The 15260-nt window shown below is 35.4% G+C and overlaps 1 protein-coding gene across 1 annotated transcript in view; it reads right to left on the bottom strand.

Moving 5' to 3' along the window:
• Window positions 1–15260, bottom strand: part of LOC131430499 (nephrin) — a 422669-nt gene that overhangs the window by 92140 nt on the left and 315269 nt on the right. The window contains exon 7 of the mRNA XM_058595533.1: window positions 9556–9628. Coding sequence (XP_058451516.1) covers window positions 9556–9628 — 73 coding nt within the window. The remainder of the gene's footprint in view (window positions 1–9555; window positions 9629–15260) is intronic.

Here is a 15260-nt window from a genome sequence, read left to right as displayed (position 1 = left end):
GAAAGAACATATTGAACGTTTTAGTATGAGCTCTCTTTGGTAGTAAAGACGTGAAACAAGTTTCATAATCAATTTATATTAAATTTATTGATATTATTTGGAAATTAAACAAATTTCAACTGAAGTTCATGAAAATCATCGCATTTTGAAATTTTGTCAGACTGAGAGTTGAATGTCCTGACTTAGGCCGCTGACAGAGTGAGCGCGAGAAACTAAAACGAACGGGTGACTGACATTAGCAGGCCAAACGCGGAAAATATTGCGGTTGTTGATAAAAAGTTACAAATATTGTTTTCAATACTGCAGTGTGTCCCACCAGTCATTCTAAAAACATAGTATGTAGGAATAACGCAAAATAAGACGAAATAGTTACAAAGGCAATCTTCAGCAGGGTATCAGTTTTGAGTATCTACTAGTACCTGTTACTATTTCGAGACATTAGTTACGAAATGGTAAAAAAATTAGTGTAGTGCATTTTAAGTAAATTTAATTTCAATAAAAATTATCATTTCATCGTAATTTTTTTGATTTATTAGAGGATACAGTTATATACAGATTTTTTATTTAGGGTAAAACAGATTTTATATGAAAATATCTGGCATCTCTGGTCGGGAGTCACATTGACGTCTTCGAAGTAGCACTGTTTTTTCTACCACAGGGCCATTCTCATCGTATTCGCAGTTTTGGTATCATGATTAGAGAAAGTGGTCAAATTTAGGTCAATTTGGTCAAAACATTGAATGATTATTACTCGAAAAAATAGAACGAAATATTCGTAAATATGATGAGTATAATTATTTGAATTATACAGTGGAATAAGTCATAAATAATTTAAAGAAAGTGACTATACTGTCAACGTCCCTAGCCGCATACAGTCAATCTTTGACAATATTTCGGCAGGGCTCATTAAAAAACAAGAAAAACTGAAAAAAGAAGCCAGTTGACGAATTTTGTCTTAGGTCGGATCTGGAAAGTTCTGACAGCATTTTGTTTTAAAATGCTTTCTTTTTCATTATTGAAAAATGTTGTTTCAAGGAAGTTAGTATTACCTAATGGAGATCACGAACCGAAAATAATTTTGATCATGGTCATGTTCAAAAATCAAGAAATCATCGGAATTCTTCAAATCGACCGTGTGCAGCATTCTCAAACATTTCCTTGAGCGACATACCATCAATTGGCAGGATCACTGCAAGTGTCGTGATGGAGCTTAGAATCGGAATTTGCATTAAAAGGTGTTGAAAACAATTAGGTCAATCCCAAGGCCAAGCCAAGAAATTCATTACCTGCCAAAGCTCCGTCAGGTGGAATTGCCTGCGAGAATGATTTTGTTCTTTTCAGGTCAGTCAGAAATGGATGGACGACCAAACGTATATGCAAATGAATTATGAGAAAAAGAGCCATTGACCGGCAAGATGTCTCTTGTAAGTTTAAATTCGTTTTTATGACAAGTTCACGAAAAGGTTCATGATCAGGCAAGGTATTTGCAGCTGCATGCAAAAATTCAGGTTTTAGTGGCAAACAAGACTATTGATTCTCCACTGCACAATCAAATTAAAAAAAAAAAACCTTTTCAATCCTCCTAGTGGTGTCATAATGCTTTTCTTCTGCCATTCAAATAGCCTTATTAAAACATTTGTAAGATTTAATTCTCGACCATTAGTGTTGTGAGCTTATCAAATAACCTAATAGTAGGTTTCATACGAGTCCTTCGAAATCGACTATTTTATCTCCGAGAAATTTTGTTGCATTGAAAAACATTGGGATTTGTCGGTTACGTCACATATAACATTGCATTTGTCGGTACGAAAATGTTCGCCATTACCCTTCCAAATTTGATTGACATTGTTATTCTTCAAATAAGCCTATGTTTATCGAAATTTTTTGATTCATCTTCGAGAAAATTTAGCCGATGGAAAATGTTTGGTTATTCGTTTACGTCACTTATACCATTATATGTTTGGAACCAGAAATGACAGCCCTTTGGTCTTCAAACTTTGTCCATAAAACAATAGTAGCTTTCAAATTAGTCTAGAATTGTTAAAATCGGTTGAGCCAACTCTGAGAAAATTGAGCTTGTTTTGTCGCTTACGTCACTTGTACCATTGAATCTCCGGAAACGCAAGCGCCAGCCAATTCTATCTTGAAACTCGTTCCGCAATTCAATAATGGCTTTCAAACGAACCTAAGTTTGTTAAAATCGGTTCAGCCGTTTCTGAGAAAATTGAGCGGTAAATAAACAACGCGTTTTGTCGTTTTCGTTACTTATACCATTATATCTCCGAACCGGAAGTTGAAAAGCAAAAAATATTAGAAATCATTCAAATAGGTCAAGTCTTTCAGTCTGATGTCCTATTGTTTGCTTAAACCTCTTAAGGTCTGAGGCCAGTGTGTTTTAGGGTGTTTTAGAGGGCTATTTTCACGCTTCAAATCTGATTTTCTCAGAAACGATGACGAATATCAAAAAACCAAACTGACAATCTCAACGAAAATTAGTTTAGATTATTCTGTGAACATTTTAGAATGATGCATTGACTTTAGCGGTCGAGAAAGTCTTTTTTCTGAAGGAAGAATTGCATAGCTGAAATCGGCAGCTTTTAACTTGCTTATTGAATATCTCGCCTTCAAAGGCATGCATAAAAAATCTGTCCTGACAATGTCTAGATAGGGTAACAGAGGTATTTTGGCCCACTTTAGGATTGATTTTATTTTGGCCCACTTTATAAAAATATCCACCAAATATTGTAATATCTTTAAAAACCCCTTCCGCAATAGGTAATTTAATGTGATTAGCTTCAAATTGATGCAAAATGAGTTACTTAACATCGATAAAATCCGATGAATTCGATAAAGTTTGTTAGGTGGGCCAAAATATATATAGTGGACAAAATACCTCCGTTACCCTAATTTAATTTAGATGCGATTAGTGTATAAGAACATATATGTTGTCGCGATAAAAATGAAGTGAATTTTATTTTTGTGAAGGTAAGTCGATTTATATGCATGCGCCATTTTTTCTGCTCCAGTTTCCTGGTCACATAACGAAAAATGAGATAAAAATAAAATCGGCTCAGCAAGGATGCCAAACAAGCGGTAGCTTTATTGGATGGAGACACATTTTATGCTTATATATGTCAATCCCATTCGACTGCTTGATGTAGTCAAACTTGTAACCGAAAATATCAAAACTTTCATGGCCACCCGGCCCATCGAGAGTCATTTTACACAATGCTCTCTTTGAGAGAAATAAAATGCGCAGAGCGCGAGAAATAAAATGCGCAGAGCGTGGTCGATTCAAAGCTTTTACGTGAACTACTGGCCTCAGCGCTTAATGCATTATTTAGGGATTTGGCTAAGAGTCGTTTTTGTGCTGTGGACACATAACCCACTATTTATTTTCACTATTCTTTACGTTTCGTCTTTGACTCGTCAATGCAGAGAAGTTCACCTCTGTTTAGCGGCTCAAATTGAACTGTTTGAGTTTGCACTAAGCAATTAAATTTGAGCTGCTCTGCACTGACGAGTCGAAAACGAAACGTAAAAAATAGACTCCTGCCTTTAACTAATCTTGATTTTTTTTTGATAAAAACCGTCCGTAAAATTCCTTGCATTATTCTCATATTAGCATTTTTCAATTCATCCTATAATAATTCGACGTTTTAAGCAAAACACGTTTTATGAGTAAGCGTAACTGTTTGAAATTATATAATTTCTCTACTCTCATTATTTGAAAAAAATCAGATGTGCGCAAGATCATACTATGTCCCAAGAGTGCAATTGTCTGGGTCCGAAGACTAAATATTTGAACACGATTGGTAAGAAATGGGACATTGCACTATGATCCAAAACGGGAAATTTGTGTGACAAAAATAATTTCACTATTAAATATTCGTTTTTTGTAGTTCGCGTCTTCACAACAATTATTTGTAATCAGATGACGCTCCTTTGATGAAAGAAGTTACTAGGGTGGTCCTTATTTAGATTGAATTCTGAAATCTAACTTTCTTAATTGAACTGAAAAACGATTACATTGTAAAATAAAGTTGTAGAAAATTTTATTTTGAACGACTTTGCTGAGTAAAGCACCTCTATAGTTTTTCATTCGATCTCCTGAAAAATCACTTTTTTTGTTCTAGCTTTTTTGTGAAAAATGGAAAAGTTACCTTTACTAACTAGTTATTGCGTCCAATTTTGCTGAAACATGCTTTTTCATATGAGCTACCAGTAAAAAGTTATGATTGTTTTTTCATCAAAAACAAGTTAAGCTCCAAACATCAATATCCATTAGATGCCAGATCGACAAAAATGTATCCTATGCGGTTTCTGAAAGGTCATAATATAAGTAAAAATTTAAGAGAAAATTGTTTAAATAAGGACCACCCTAGTAACTCCTTTCATCAAAAGGAGCGTCGTCTGATTACAAACAACTTTTGTGAAGACGCGAACTACAAAAAACGAATATTTAATAGTGAAATAATTTTTGTCACGCTAATTTTCCGCTTTGGACCACTGTGCATTGGATGCAAATTGGAGTACACTGAGATCTTTTTTACGCGGATTATCGAAGTTACGCGTTTTTCTTGTTTTGTCTTAGAAATGCATGAAACGCTGGTGTTTGGTCACATTTTTTTAAATATTCGATTATTAAAAAAAAAATTTTTAGATTGCACCTGGTCTCGACGTTTCATGAATTTCTAAGACATTTGGCATCAAACAAAATTCTTCGATTTTGCGGTTTTTTTTAAAGCGGATTTTTGAAGCTCCGAGACCAAAGTTCAATTTCGGAAATCTTAACATTTTTGCCTTTCTCTATAGAAAGGTATTAGAATTGCTGGAAAAACCGACTTTCGAACGGAGCCTCGGAGACCCATAGTGTTATATACCATTCGACTCAGCTCGACGAGATCGGAAAATGTCTGTGTGTGTGTGTGTGTGTGTGTGTGTGTATGTGTGTATGTGTGTATGTGTGTGCACTTTTCGAAGATATTTGAACGCGCTCAATTTTCTCAGAGATGGCTCAACCGATTTTAACAAACTTGGGCTCGTTTGAAAGCTACTATCGGGGCATTGATCAAGTTCGAAGATAAAATGGCTGTGACTTTTGGTTCCGGAGATATGATTGTATAAGTGACGTAACCGACAAAAAGCGTTGTATTTGAACGCGCTCAATTTTCTCAGAGATGGCTGAACCGATTTAAACAAACTTGGACTCGTTTGAAAGCTACTGGCGGGCCATTGATCAAGTTCGAAGATCAAATGGTTGTGACTTTTGGTTCCGGAGATATGATTGTATAAGTGACGTAACCGACAAAAAGCGTTGTATTTGAACGCGCTCAATTTTCTCAGAGATGGCTGATCCGATTTTAACAAACTTGGGCTCGTTTGAAAGCTACTGTCGGGCCGTTGATCAAGTTCGAAGATCAAATGGTTGTGACTTTTGGTTCCAGATATATGATGGTATAAGTGACGTAACCGACAAAACACGTTGATTTTTACCGCTCTTGTATATATAAGGGTGCCAAAATTTTGGGATCAACTCTATTTTCGTAAAGTTCTAGTGCTCAAAAGTTTAAGCACCTCGAAAAAAGCCTTCATGCAAAATTTGACCTAAATCGGACATGCTTAAGGGGTGCTGCCCGGTGGTAAAGGTTTGACAATTATCGATCTTGAAAAAGCACCATAGGGGGGAGTACATGAAATTTCCAAAATCGAAAATTTTTTTTGATGCCAAAACTCTTAAAACTGCATAAAACATCGAAATTTAGTGTCATCTCAAAAAAAAATTTTTTTGAAAAAATCAACTTTCTGGGACTTAGAAAAATTTTCATATTTTTTCTAAGTCCCAAAAAGTCGATATTTTCAAAAAATTTTTTTTTCGAGATGACACTATATTTTGACGTTTCATGCAATTCTAAGCCGTTTGGCATCAAAAATTTTTTTTCGATTTCGAAAATTTCATGTACTCCCCCCTATGGTGATTTTTCAAGATATATGAAAATCCCACTAAGTGGACTAAGAAGGCTTTTTGCCTTTCTCTATAGAAAGGTATTAGAATTGCTGGAAAAACCGACTTTCGAACGGAGCCTCGGAGACCCATAGTGTTATATACCATTCGACTCAGCTCGACGAGATCGGAAAATGTCTGTGTGTGTGTGTGTGTGTGTGTGTGTGTGTGTGTGTGTGTGTATGTGTGTATGTGTGTATGTGTGTGCACTTTTCGAAGATATTTGAACGCGCTCAATTTTCTCAGAGATGGCTCAACCGATTTTAACAAACTTGGGCTCGTTTGAAAGCTACTATCGGGGCATTGATCAAGTTCGAAGATAAAATGGCTGTGACTTTTGGTTCCGGAGATATGATTGTATAAGTGACGTAACCGACAAAAAGCGTTGTATTTGAACGCGCTCAATTTTCTCAGAGATGGCTGAACCGATTTGAACAAACTTGGACTCGTTTGAAAGCTACTGGCGGGCCATTGATCAAGTTCGAAGATCAAATGGTTGTGACTTTTGGTTCCGGAGATATGATTGTATAAGTGACGTAACCGACAAAAAGCGTTGTATTTGAACGCGCTCAATTTTCTCAGAGATGGCTGATCCGATTTTAACAAACTTGGGCTCGTTTGAAAGCTACTGTCGGGCCGTTGATCAAGTTCGAAGATCAAATGGTTGTGACTTTTGGTTCCAGATATATGATGGTATAAGTGACGTAACCGACAAAACACGTTGATTTTTACCGCTCTTGTATATATAAGGGTGCCAAAATTTTGGGATCAACTCTATTTTCGTAAAGTTCTAGTGCTCAAAAGTTTAAGCACCTCGAAAAAAGCCTTCATGCAAAATTTGACCTAAATCGGACATGCTTAAGGGGTGCTGCCCGGTGGTAAAGGTTTGACAATTATCGATCTTGAAAAAGCACCATAGGGGGGAGTACATGAAATTTCCAAAATCGAAAATTTTTTTTGATGCCAAAACTCTTAAAACTGCATAAAACATCGAAATTTAGTGTCATCTCAAAAAAAAATTTTTTTGAAAAAATCAACTTTCTGGGACTTAGAAAAATTTTCATATTTTTTCTAAGTCCCAAAAAGTCGATATTTTCAAAAAATTTTTTTTTCGAGATGACACTATATTTTGACGTTTCATGCAATTCTAAGCCGTTTGGCATCAAAAATTTTTTTTCGATTTCGAAAATTTCATGTACTCCCCCCTATGGTGATTTTTCAAGATATATGAAAATCCCACTAAGTGGACTAAGAAGGCTTTTTTTAGATTAGCATCACTGTTCTTATACAAATAGGCAACGCAAATGTCAAGCACTAGTTTGGAAAAATGATGCTGACTGTGTGACATAAACTCTGAAGCATGCTTTTGTGACCTACTCGAATCAATCTGAATCAATTGGTGTCAAAATTAGTATCCAAAATTATTTAATAAAAGTATGAAACATATTTTCATGAGACTGTTATGAAAGAAGAGAAAGGCATTATCGCACCACTAGGTGGATTAAGAAGGGTTTTTTAAAGTCGATTCGAAAAAAATGAAATTTTTTTGAAAAATGAAAAATTTTTTGAAGATTACACCAGATCTGGACGTTTCATGCATTTCTGAGACATTTGGCATACAAAAATCATTATCATTATTATTATGTTGGTTTATTTACCCTCGGTTTTCACCTTACGGTCATTCGCCGAGGTATACAAAAATCAGTTTTGCGTTTTTATACTCGATTTTCCGAAGCTATTTTTACACGGTAAGTATCCCCCGCGTAAAAAGAGACATCAGTGTATTGGTATTATAGGAAAATGTTAACCGTATATACAAAACTGGAAAATGTGAACCAAATTCGCGTCGGTTGCTTGCCATTTGCAAGGGATCGAAAGCCGTATGTGATGTTTGAATCCATTTGATGCAAACATTGTATTGAGGCGGGGTTGGTCGATGGAACGGTGACCTCGGAACACGATTTGATCTATATACGAAATGGGTAACTGTTTTTTTGCTTCCAAAGTGTAATAAATGATCTTCGTTTGCAGTTGATAATATTAAATTTCATTTATATCATTTATTTATACTCGGCTTTAACTTAGTTGCAGTCGTTCGCTGGGAGTTGATAATATTTTTATTTCAATGATTCCGAGGTTATTCAGTTTTTTTTGCTTACGGATAACAATTCCACTTAGGACGAATTTCGCGTAAACTCGAAGAAAAGTTGGCATCCTCTTAGATTTTAATGGAACTTTCTGGACATGTAGACTTTGGCACAACAAGGCAGCAAGTCTGAATTGTCCGAGATTTTTTTAGACTGTCTTCTGAAAATGGCCAAACATTTTTTAACTAATGTTTTTAAAAAAAAAAAACACGGGGTTGTCCCGGGTTGGCGGTTCAATGCATAGGACGCTGGTCTTACAAGCCAGTTGTCGTACGTTCGAGCCCCGACCTGGAAGGATTCTTAGTGTCAGTAGGATCCATAGTACTAGCCATGCAATGATTCTGTACACTAAGAAGCGGCTGCGAAGTCTGTTGAAACGGAATGGCCAAATTCCACAAAAGGAATGTAATGCCAAGACTTTGCTTTTTCAAAAAATATATTGTGCTACATTTAGGGGTTTTTTGTTTTGTGCAAAAAAGCACATATTTTGTTTCAACTTTCTTTGCGTTTCGCCTTCGGCTCGTCAGTGCTTAAAGCAGTTCAAGTAGAACTGCTTAGCGGTTTAAGTTGGGCTGCTAGGCGGAGATGGCAGTTCTACTTGAAGGCGAAACGCAAAGAAAGTTGATATTGTACTAGTTGTTCAACCAAAATTAGTCATGTTATAGAATAAAGATAATGAAAAATATTTGAATCGATACTTTTACAGAAAAAAAATCGATTTTAAAAATTTAAAGTCTAATTACAAAAAAAAAACAACAATTTTGATTATGAAGAAATTTTGTCCTAAGGTAGGTAATTACGTTTCCTAGGAACCGTTTATACATTCCCAGATAGGAACTTTCAAAGGATAACAGTTTCTCTAACCAAAAACTTCTTTCGTCAGTCTGACAATTTTTGCGAAATCACTTCATAAATTGAGTTTCGTTGGATTCTCGGATGATTGTCACTTTTTTTTATGATTATGATTTTCAGTTTAGCTTTCGATAAAAAGACACTGTAAATGAATTGCTTGATTTATGCTTTAAGCTTGTAAAATAGTTTTTTTTCAATGCGGGTTTTAAATTGAAATTTTTTTCAGCACGTTCATTTAAAAATTTGACCGATTTTCACTAGTACAGCATATTTTCATGGGACTTTCATTTCGCATTTTTCGACTATAACCATTTGAAAAATATATGTCTCTTTTCAAAAGTTAGACTTGATCAGTTTTGGAAAAACAAATTATGCAAAGTGGTCATTTGTGACAGAGTTTACAGTCCTGAAAGTTTCATCAACATCCGAGGGCATAGTGCCAACTCCGAATACGATAGCGATAGCATTAGCTACCGTAATTATTCTTCCTAAGTTGAATTACCAAACTCTGACTGGCTTATCAAAATGTGTTTAAGAAAAATTAATACTCACATTTCATATCTAATTTGACAGCAGTGGAAAGCGGTGGCACAACATGTCCGTTGCTGGCTTGGCACGTGTAAATCTGAAATAGAAATAATCATAGCTGATTTAGTTCCTTAAATCTACTAGGTCAAGACGAGATTAGGACGTTGTCAGGAGATGAAATAACTAAGTACTCGGAAGTCCTCACCTCATGCCTCCGCGAGTGTCTTTTAGAGATGATTGGCTACACAAATTATTAAACCCAAACTCAACCCGTACCCGATGAAAAATGAAAATCTTTGTTCGCATCCGACCCGAACCCGAGATATATTTTTGCTTCTAATCCCGGACCTGACTTTGTAGTAGAAGTTTTGTCAATGAAATGGCGTCAACTGGGAGCTATCACCTTCCGCTTCAGTAGGAGAATGAGAGGGTGCGAAATGGTTTGTATGTAAAAAGCCCATTTCAAAGTGCGAAACTGATCAAAGGTTCCTACAATCGGTTCGACTTACCATCGTATTGCTGTTAAGTCTGTTCAATACCATTTTAACATTGTTTGAAATTAGATCTGCTTTAACCCAAAGACATTCGGGACGAAAATCCGAATCTATACCAGACTACTCGATGAGAGAGGACTGACAATAATGATTAGCTTTCAGGAATGGCTAGGCAGCCCCCAACCAACTAATGACACTTTCTTAATCATTGTCGGAAAATCCACACAACTTGGAAAAGTATCATGCTCTCATGCTTCACATTTTCCTCAGGATCAATGGTTCGACTGCCCAGTTTTTTTTGTTTGATAAAGTTCACCTTTCGAAAATGTTACTCCGAAGTTGTGTGACAGGATAATATTCTTGCCAGTTACCACCCGATCCCGCGAGCATGATCTACGCCCATCGTGGCGGAAGAACAAAAATTCGAACACGTCGAAACAAAGAAGCTTTCCCGGCTCTTCCGGCGATGGTAAAATTTGGTGTAGGAAGGAAGCAAAAAAAAATGTTTCCCCGAACATTATTCAACGGTCGTATTTTATTTCGCTACTCCGCTTGTCCTTTCAGGTAGGTCAGATGCTAAAGTGAACTTTTTATATTTTTTTTGCAGCCAAAAATACTAATTATACCACCGGGTGAAGGCAGAAAGGAACTGCCGCGGTATCATCAGTCGGTGTTGAACAGTCGTTCGCACCGCACGCGTATAGCTCTTGGCTCCTGGAATTTTTTTCTGGCTACCTAGAGTTTCATTGATTCAAGGCTTCAGTCTTTTTCAAGGCTACCTGAATCACTAACTAAGTGACTAAGTGATACAAAGAGTGATATTAGAGTGACTAAGTGATACAAAGAGTGATATTAGAGTAACTAAGAAATTAATCAGCCTTTTTTAAGGCTAGCTAGGAGTCTAATCGAAGACTAATTTAGCCTAGTTAATTTAATTTAAAATTTCATTAATTTCAAAAATGCCTGCGTCCAACCGGAAAGGCAACAAGCCTAAGGCTAAAAATAATTCAATACGGAATAAATCACAATCCGTTATTCAACATTTTTCTAATAACATTCACGATCTTATAGAATCTGAATGTAAAAATAAAAGACAACGGACGGATTTCCCGTCCGCTGATCCTATGCCGTCTAACAATATTTACGAGATTCTTCCTGAATCCGATTGTAGCGACATAGAAGAAAATTCTTCAAAAATTCCCAAAATGGACGCTTGTCGTTCTGGGAAGAAACATCAATCTATGCCACCAGTGACGGTGATGATTTCCGACTTCAAAGCATTCCGTACTGAGCTTTCTACTTTTCTCCCGGAAGTAAAAGTCTCATTTCAAATCGGACGAAGAGGAGAATGTCGAGTCTTGGTGGATGGATTGGAAGATTACGAACGTCTTATTCGATATTTGTCCGAAAAACTTCATAAATTTTATTCATATGATATAAAATCAGACAGACCCTTCAAGGCTGTCTTGAAAGGATTATCAAATGATCAAAGTATTGATGAAATTAAAAATGAACTAAAAGAATTGCTTGGTTTTGCCCCTTCCCAAGTAATACTTATGAAAAAAAGAGCGAATGGTACTTCTAAACCACGCTCTGGAATTTCCCATGAACTTTACCTAATACACTTCAATCGAAGTGATGTAAACAATTTGAAAACTTTAGAAAAAGTACGTTTCATTTCCCACATTAAAATTCATTGGGAACATTATAAACGGCATAATCGTATTGCAAACTTAACGCAATGTCGTCGTTGCCAAGGCTTCGGTCATGGAACCAAAAATTGTCATATGGATATACGGTGTTTGAATTGTGGTAAATCGCATTCGAAAGACGATTGTCCAATGAATGAAACCACTGATAAATTTTCATGTTCAAATTGCAATGGAAATCATAAATCCAATTATTTGAAATGTCCTGTCAGAGAAAAAATTTTAAACGCTCGTTCGCTTAGACAACAAGTCAAATCAACGACCTTAAATTTACAGAATATACCTGAAAATTCTTCTAAGGCACCTGCCAATTCGTCTTCTAACGAAAACAATTTATTGACAGGTAGATCGACCTCGTCATCATCTTCTTCTAATGTCAGTTATGCTGGTATATTAGGTAGAAATCTATCACCTATTTCTTCTAATGTAAATAATCAAAACACAGGACCGCCTTGCAGTTCTTCTTCTAACGAAAACAATTTATTAATAGGTAGACCGGCCAAATCATCTTCTTCTAATGGCAGTCTACCTACAAATATTCCTTCAATGCCATTCGCTTCTTTAAATGAAGTCGATTTAGGCGATATAACTGAAAATAAAATGATCTACCTACAAGATCAACTTTTTCAAATGATCATCCAAATGAATTCGACTTCATCACTTTTTGAAGCATTTCAAATCGGATGGAAATTTGCAAATAATATTATAATGAATTTAAAATTTAACAGTGATGTTAAATAATTATTTGAATATTTTAAATTGGAATGCTCGATCTTTGAAATCGAGTGAAGATGAATTTTATAATTTTCTCAAAGTTCACAAAATTCATATTGCCATTGTGACAGAAACTTTTCTTAAACCAAATGTAAAATTGAAAAGTAATCCACATTATGTGGTTCATCGATTTGACAGGTTTACTGGAATTGGTGGTGGAGTTGCCATTTTTGTCCAACGGCAAATTAAACATCGAATTTTACCTTCTTTCAATACTAAAGTTATTGAAAGCTTGGGAATCGAAGTTGAAACCATTCATGGAATTTATTTCATCGCTGGAGCATATTTGCCATTCCAATGCACCGGCGAACAATTAAATTTCTTTAAAGGCGATTTGCAAAAACTTACAAGATATCGATCGAAATTTTTCGTAATAGGGGACTTAAATGCTAAGCATGTCCAGTGGAATTGTAGGCAAAATAACAGTAATGGTAAAATACTTCATAATCAACTCTCAGCTGGTTACTTTACAGTTCTTCATCCCAGTAATCCTACTTGTTTCTCTTCCGTGAAAAACCCGTCTACAATTGATCTGGTTCTAACAGATCAAAGTCACATTTGTAGTGAACCGATTACACATGCTGACTTTGACTCAGATCATCTTCCAGTAACATTCAGACTTTCCAACGAAGCTATAATTAATCCAATTAGTTCTGTTTTCAACTATCATAGAGCTAATTGGTTGGATTACAGATCTCACATTGAAAATCATGTGGATCATGAAACTATTTTAGAAAATTCTGCGGACATCGACACAGCAATTGATAATTTGAATCATTATATTATCGAAGCTAGAAATCTTTCAGTTCCCAAAGCTCAAACTAAATTAAATTCTCCTATCATCGATGACAATCTTCAACTGCTCATTCGGTTGAAGAATGTTCGTCGACGACAATATCAACGTTCTCGTGATCCTGCTATGAAAAACATAGTTAAGGATTTACAAAAAGAAATTAAACATAGATTTACTCTTTTGCGAAATGAAAATTTCGCTAAAGAAGTTGAACAAATTAAACCATATTCTAAACCTTTCTGGAAACTTTCTAAGGTTCTTAAGAAACCTCAGAAACCAATTCCTGCTCTCAAGGAAGGAAATCAAATACTTCTTACAAATGATGAAAAAGCTCAAAAGCTAGCTCAGCAGTTCGAGAGTGTCCACAATTTTAATTTAAACGTTGTGAGTCCTATTGAAAATGAAGTCTCACTGAAGTATGATCATATTTCAACCCAAGTGTTATCACACGATGACATTTTTGAGACGAATTTTGATGAAATTAAATCAATTATTAGGAAACTCAAAAACATGAAGGCTCCTGGTAATGATGGAATTTTTAATATTCTTATTAAAAATCTTCCCGATGTTGCCTTGAGACTCCTGGTTAAAATTTTCAACAAGTGTTTTTCATTAGCTTACTTCCCAAAAAGATGGAAAAACGCTAAAGTAATTCCTATCCTAAAACCTGATAAAAACCCAGCAGAAACATCAAGTTATCGCCCAATTAGCTTACTTTCTTCTATCAGTAAACTTTTTGAAAAAATTATCTTGTTAAGAATGATGACTCATATAAATGAGAATTCAATTTTTTTACCAGAGCAGTTTGGATTTCGTCATGAACATTCAACTACTCATCAACTTGTCAGAGTAACGAACATGATAAAAGCAAATAAATCTTCTGGGTTATCCACTGGAGTTGCTCTTCTAGACATAGAAAAAGCATTCGACAGTGTTTGGCACAAAGGTTTAATAGCAAAAATGTCTGATTTCCAGTTTCCTATTTATTTGATCAAAATGATTCAAAATTATTTAACTGATCGTACTCTTCAGGTTAGCTATCAGAATTGTAAATCTGAAATGCTACCCGTACGAGCCGGTGTTCCGCAGGGTTCGAGTGTAGCTCCAATCTTGTATAATATTTTCACTTCTGATCTACCAAATCTACCCGTTGGTTGTCAGAAATCGCTATTCTGTGACGACACAAGTCTGTTAGCCACAGGTAGAAATCTAAGAGTGATCTGCAGTCGCCTACAAAGAAGTTTAAATATTTTCAGTGATTATCTGTCAAAATGGAAAATTAAACCAAATGCAGCAAAAACGCAATTAATTATCTTTCCTCACAAGCCAAGAGCTTCTTTTCTAAAACCAAACAATAATCACATTCTCAATTTGAATGGCTTAGAATTGACATGGTCTGATCAAGCTAAATACTTAGGTTTAACGTATGACAAAAAACTCACTTTCAAGGATCACATTGAAGGAATCCAGGCAAAGTGTAATAAATATATTAAATGTTTATATCCTCTTATAAACAGAAATTCTAAGCTCTGTCTAAAAAACAAATTGTTAATTTATAAACAAATTTTCAGACCAGCCATGCTTTATGCGGTACCAATTTGGTCAAGCTGTTGTTCCACCAGGAAGAAAACGCTTCAAAGGATTCAGAATAAAATTCTGAAAATGATTCTGAAGCGTCCTCCCTGGTTTAGTACAAATGAGTTACACAGACTCACAAATATAGAACCATTAGATGTAATGTCACATAATATTATAAGCAAATTCCGACAAAAATCGATGCAATCTTCAATTGAATCGATTCGCTCTCTGTATTAGTTAGTAAGTTAGTATATAAGTTCCTTTTCCCCATTACACAATACAAGTAGGTTTAGAATTTTCCCTACACAAAAATCTCAGAATTGCGGAAGCAAATGATGTCTTCATGGTAATAACCAAATCATATATATATATATATAATAG

The sequence above is a fragment of the Malaya genurostris genome, chromosome 2 (genome assembly GCF_030247185.1).
Source record: "Malaya genurostris strain Urasoe2022 chromosome 2, Malgen_1.1, whole genome shotgun sequence".
Taxonomy (NCBI): Eukaryota; Metazoa; Arthropoda; class Insecta; order Diptera; family Culicidae; genus Malaya; species Malaya genurostris.
This window is presented reverse-complemented; position numbering and strand designations above follow the sequence as displayed.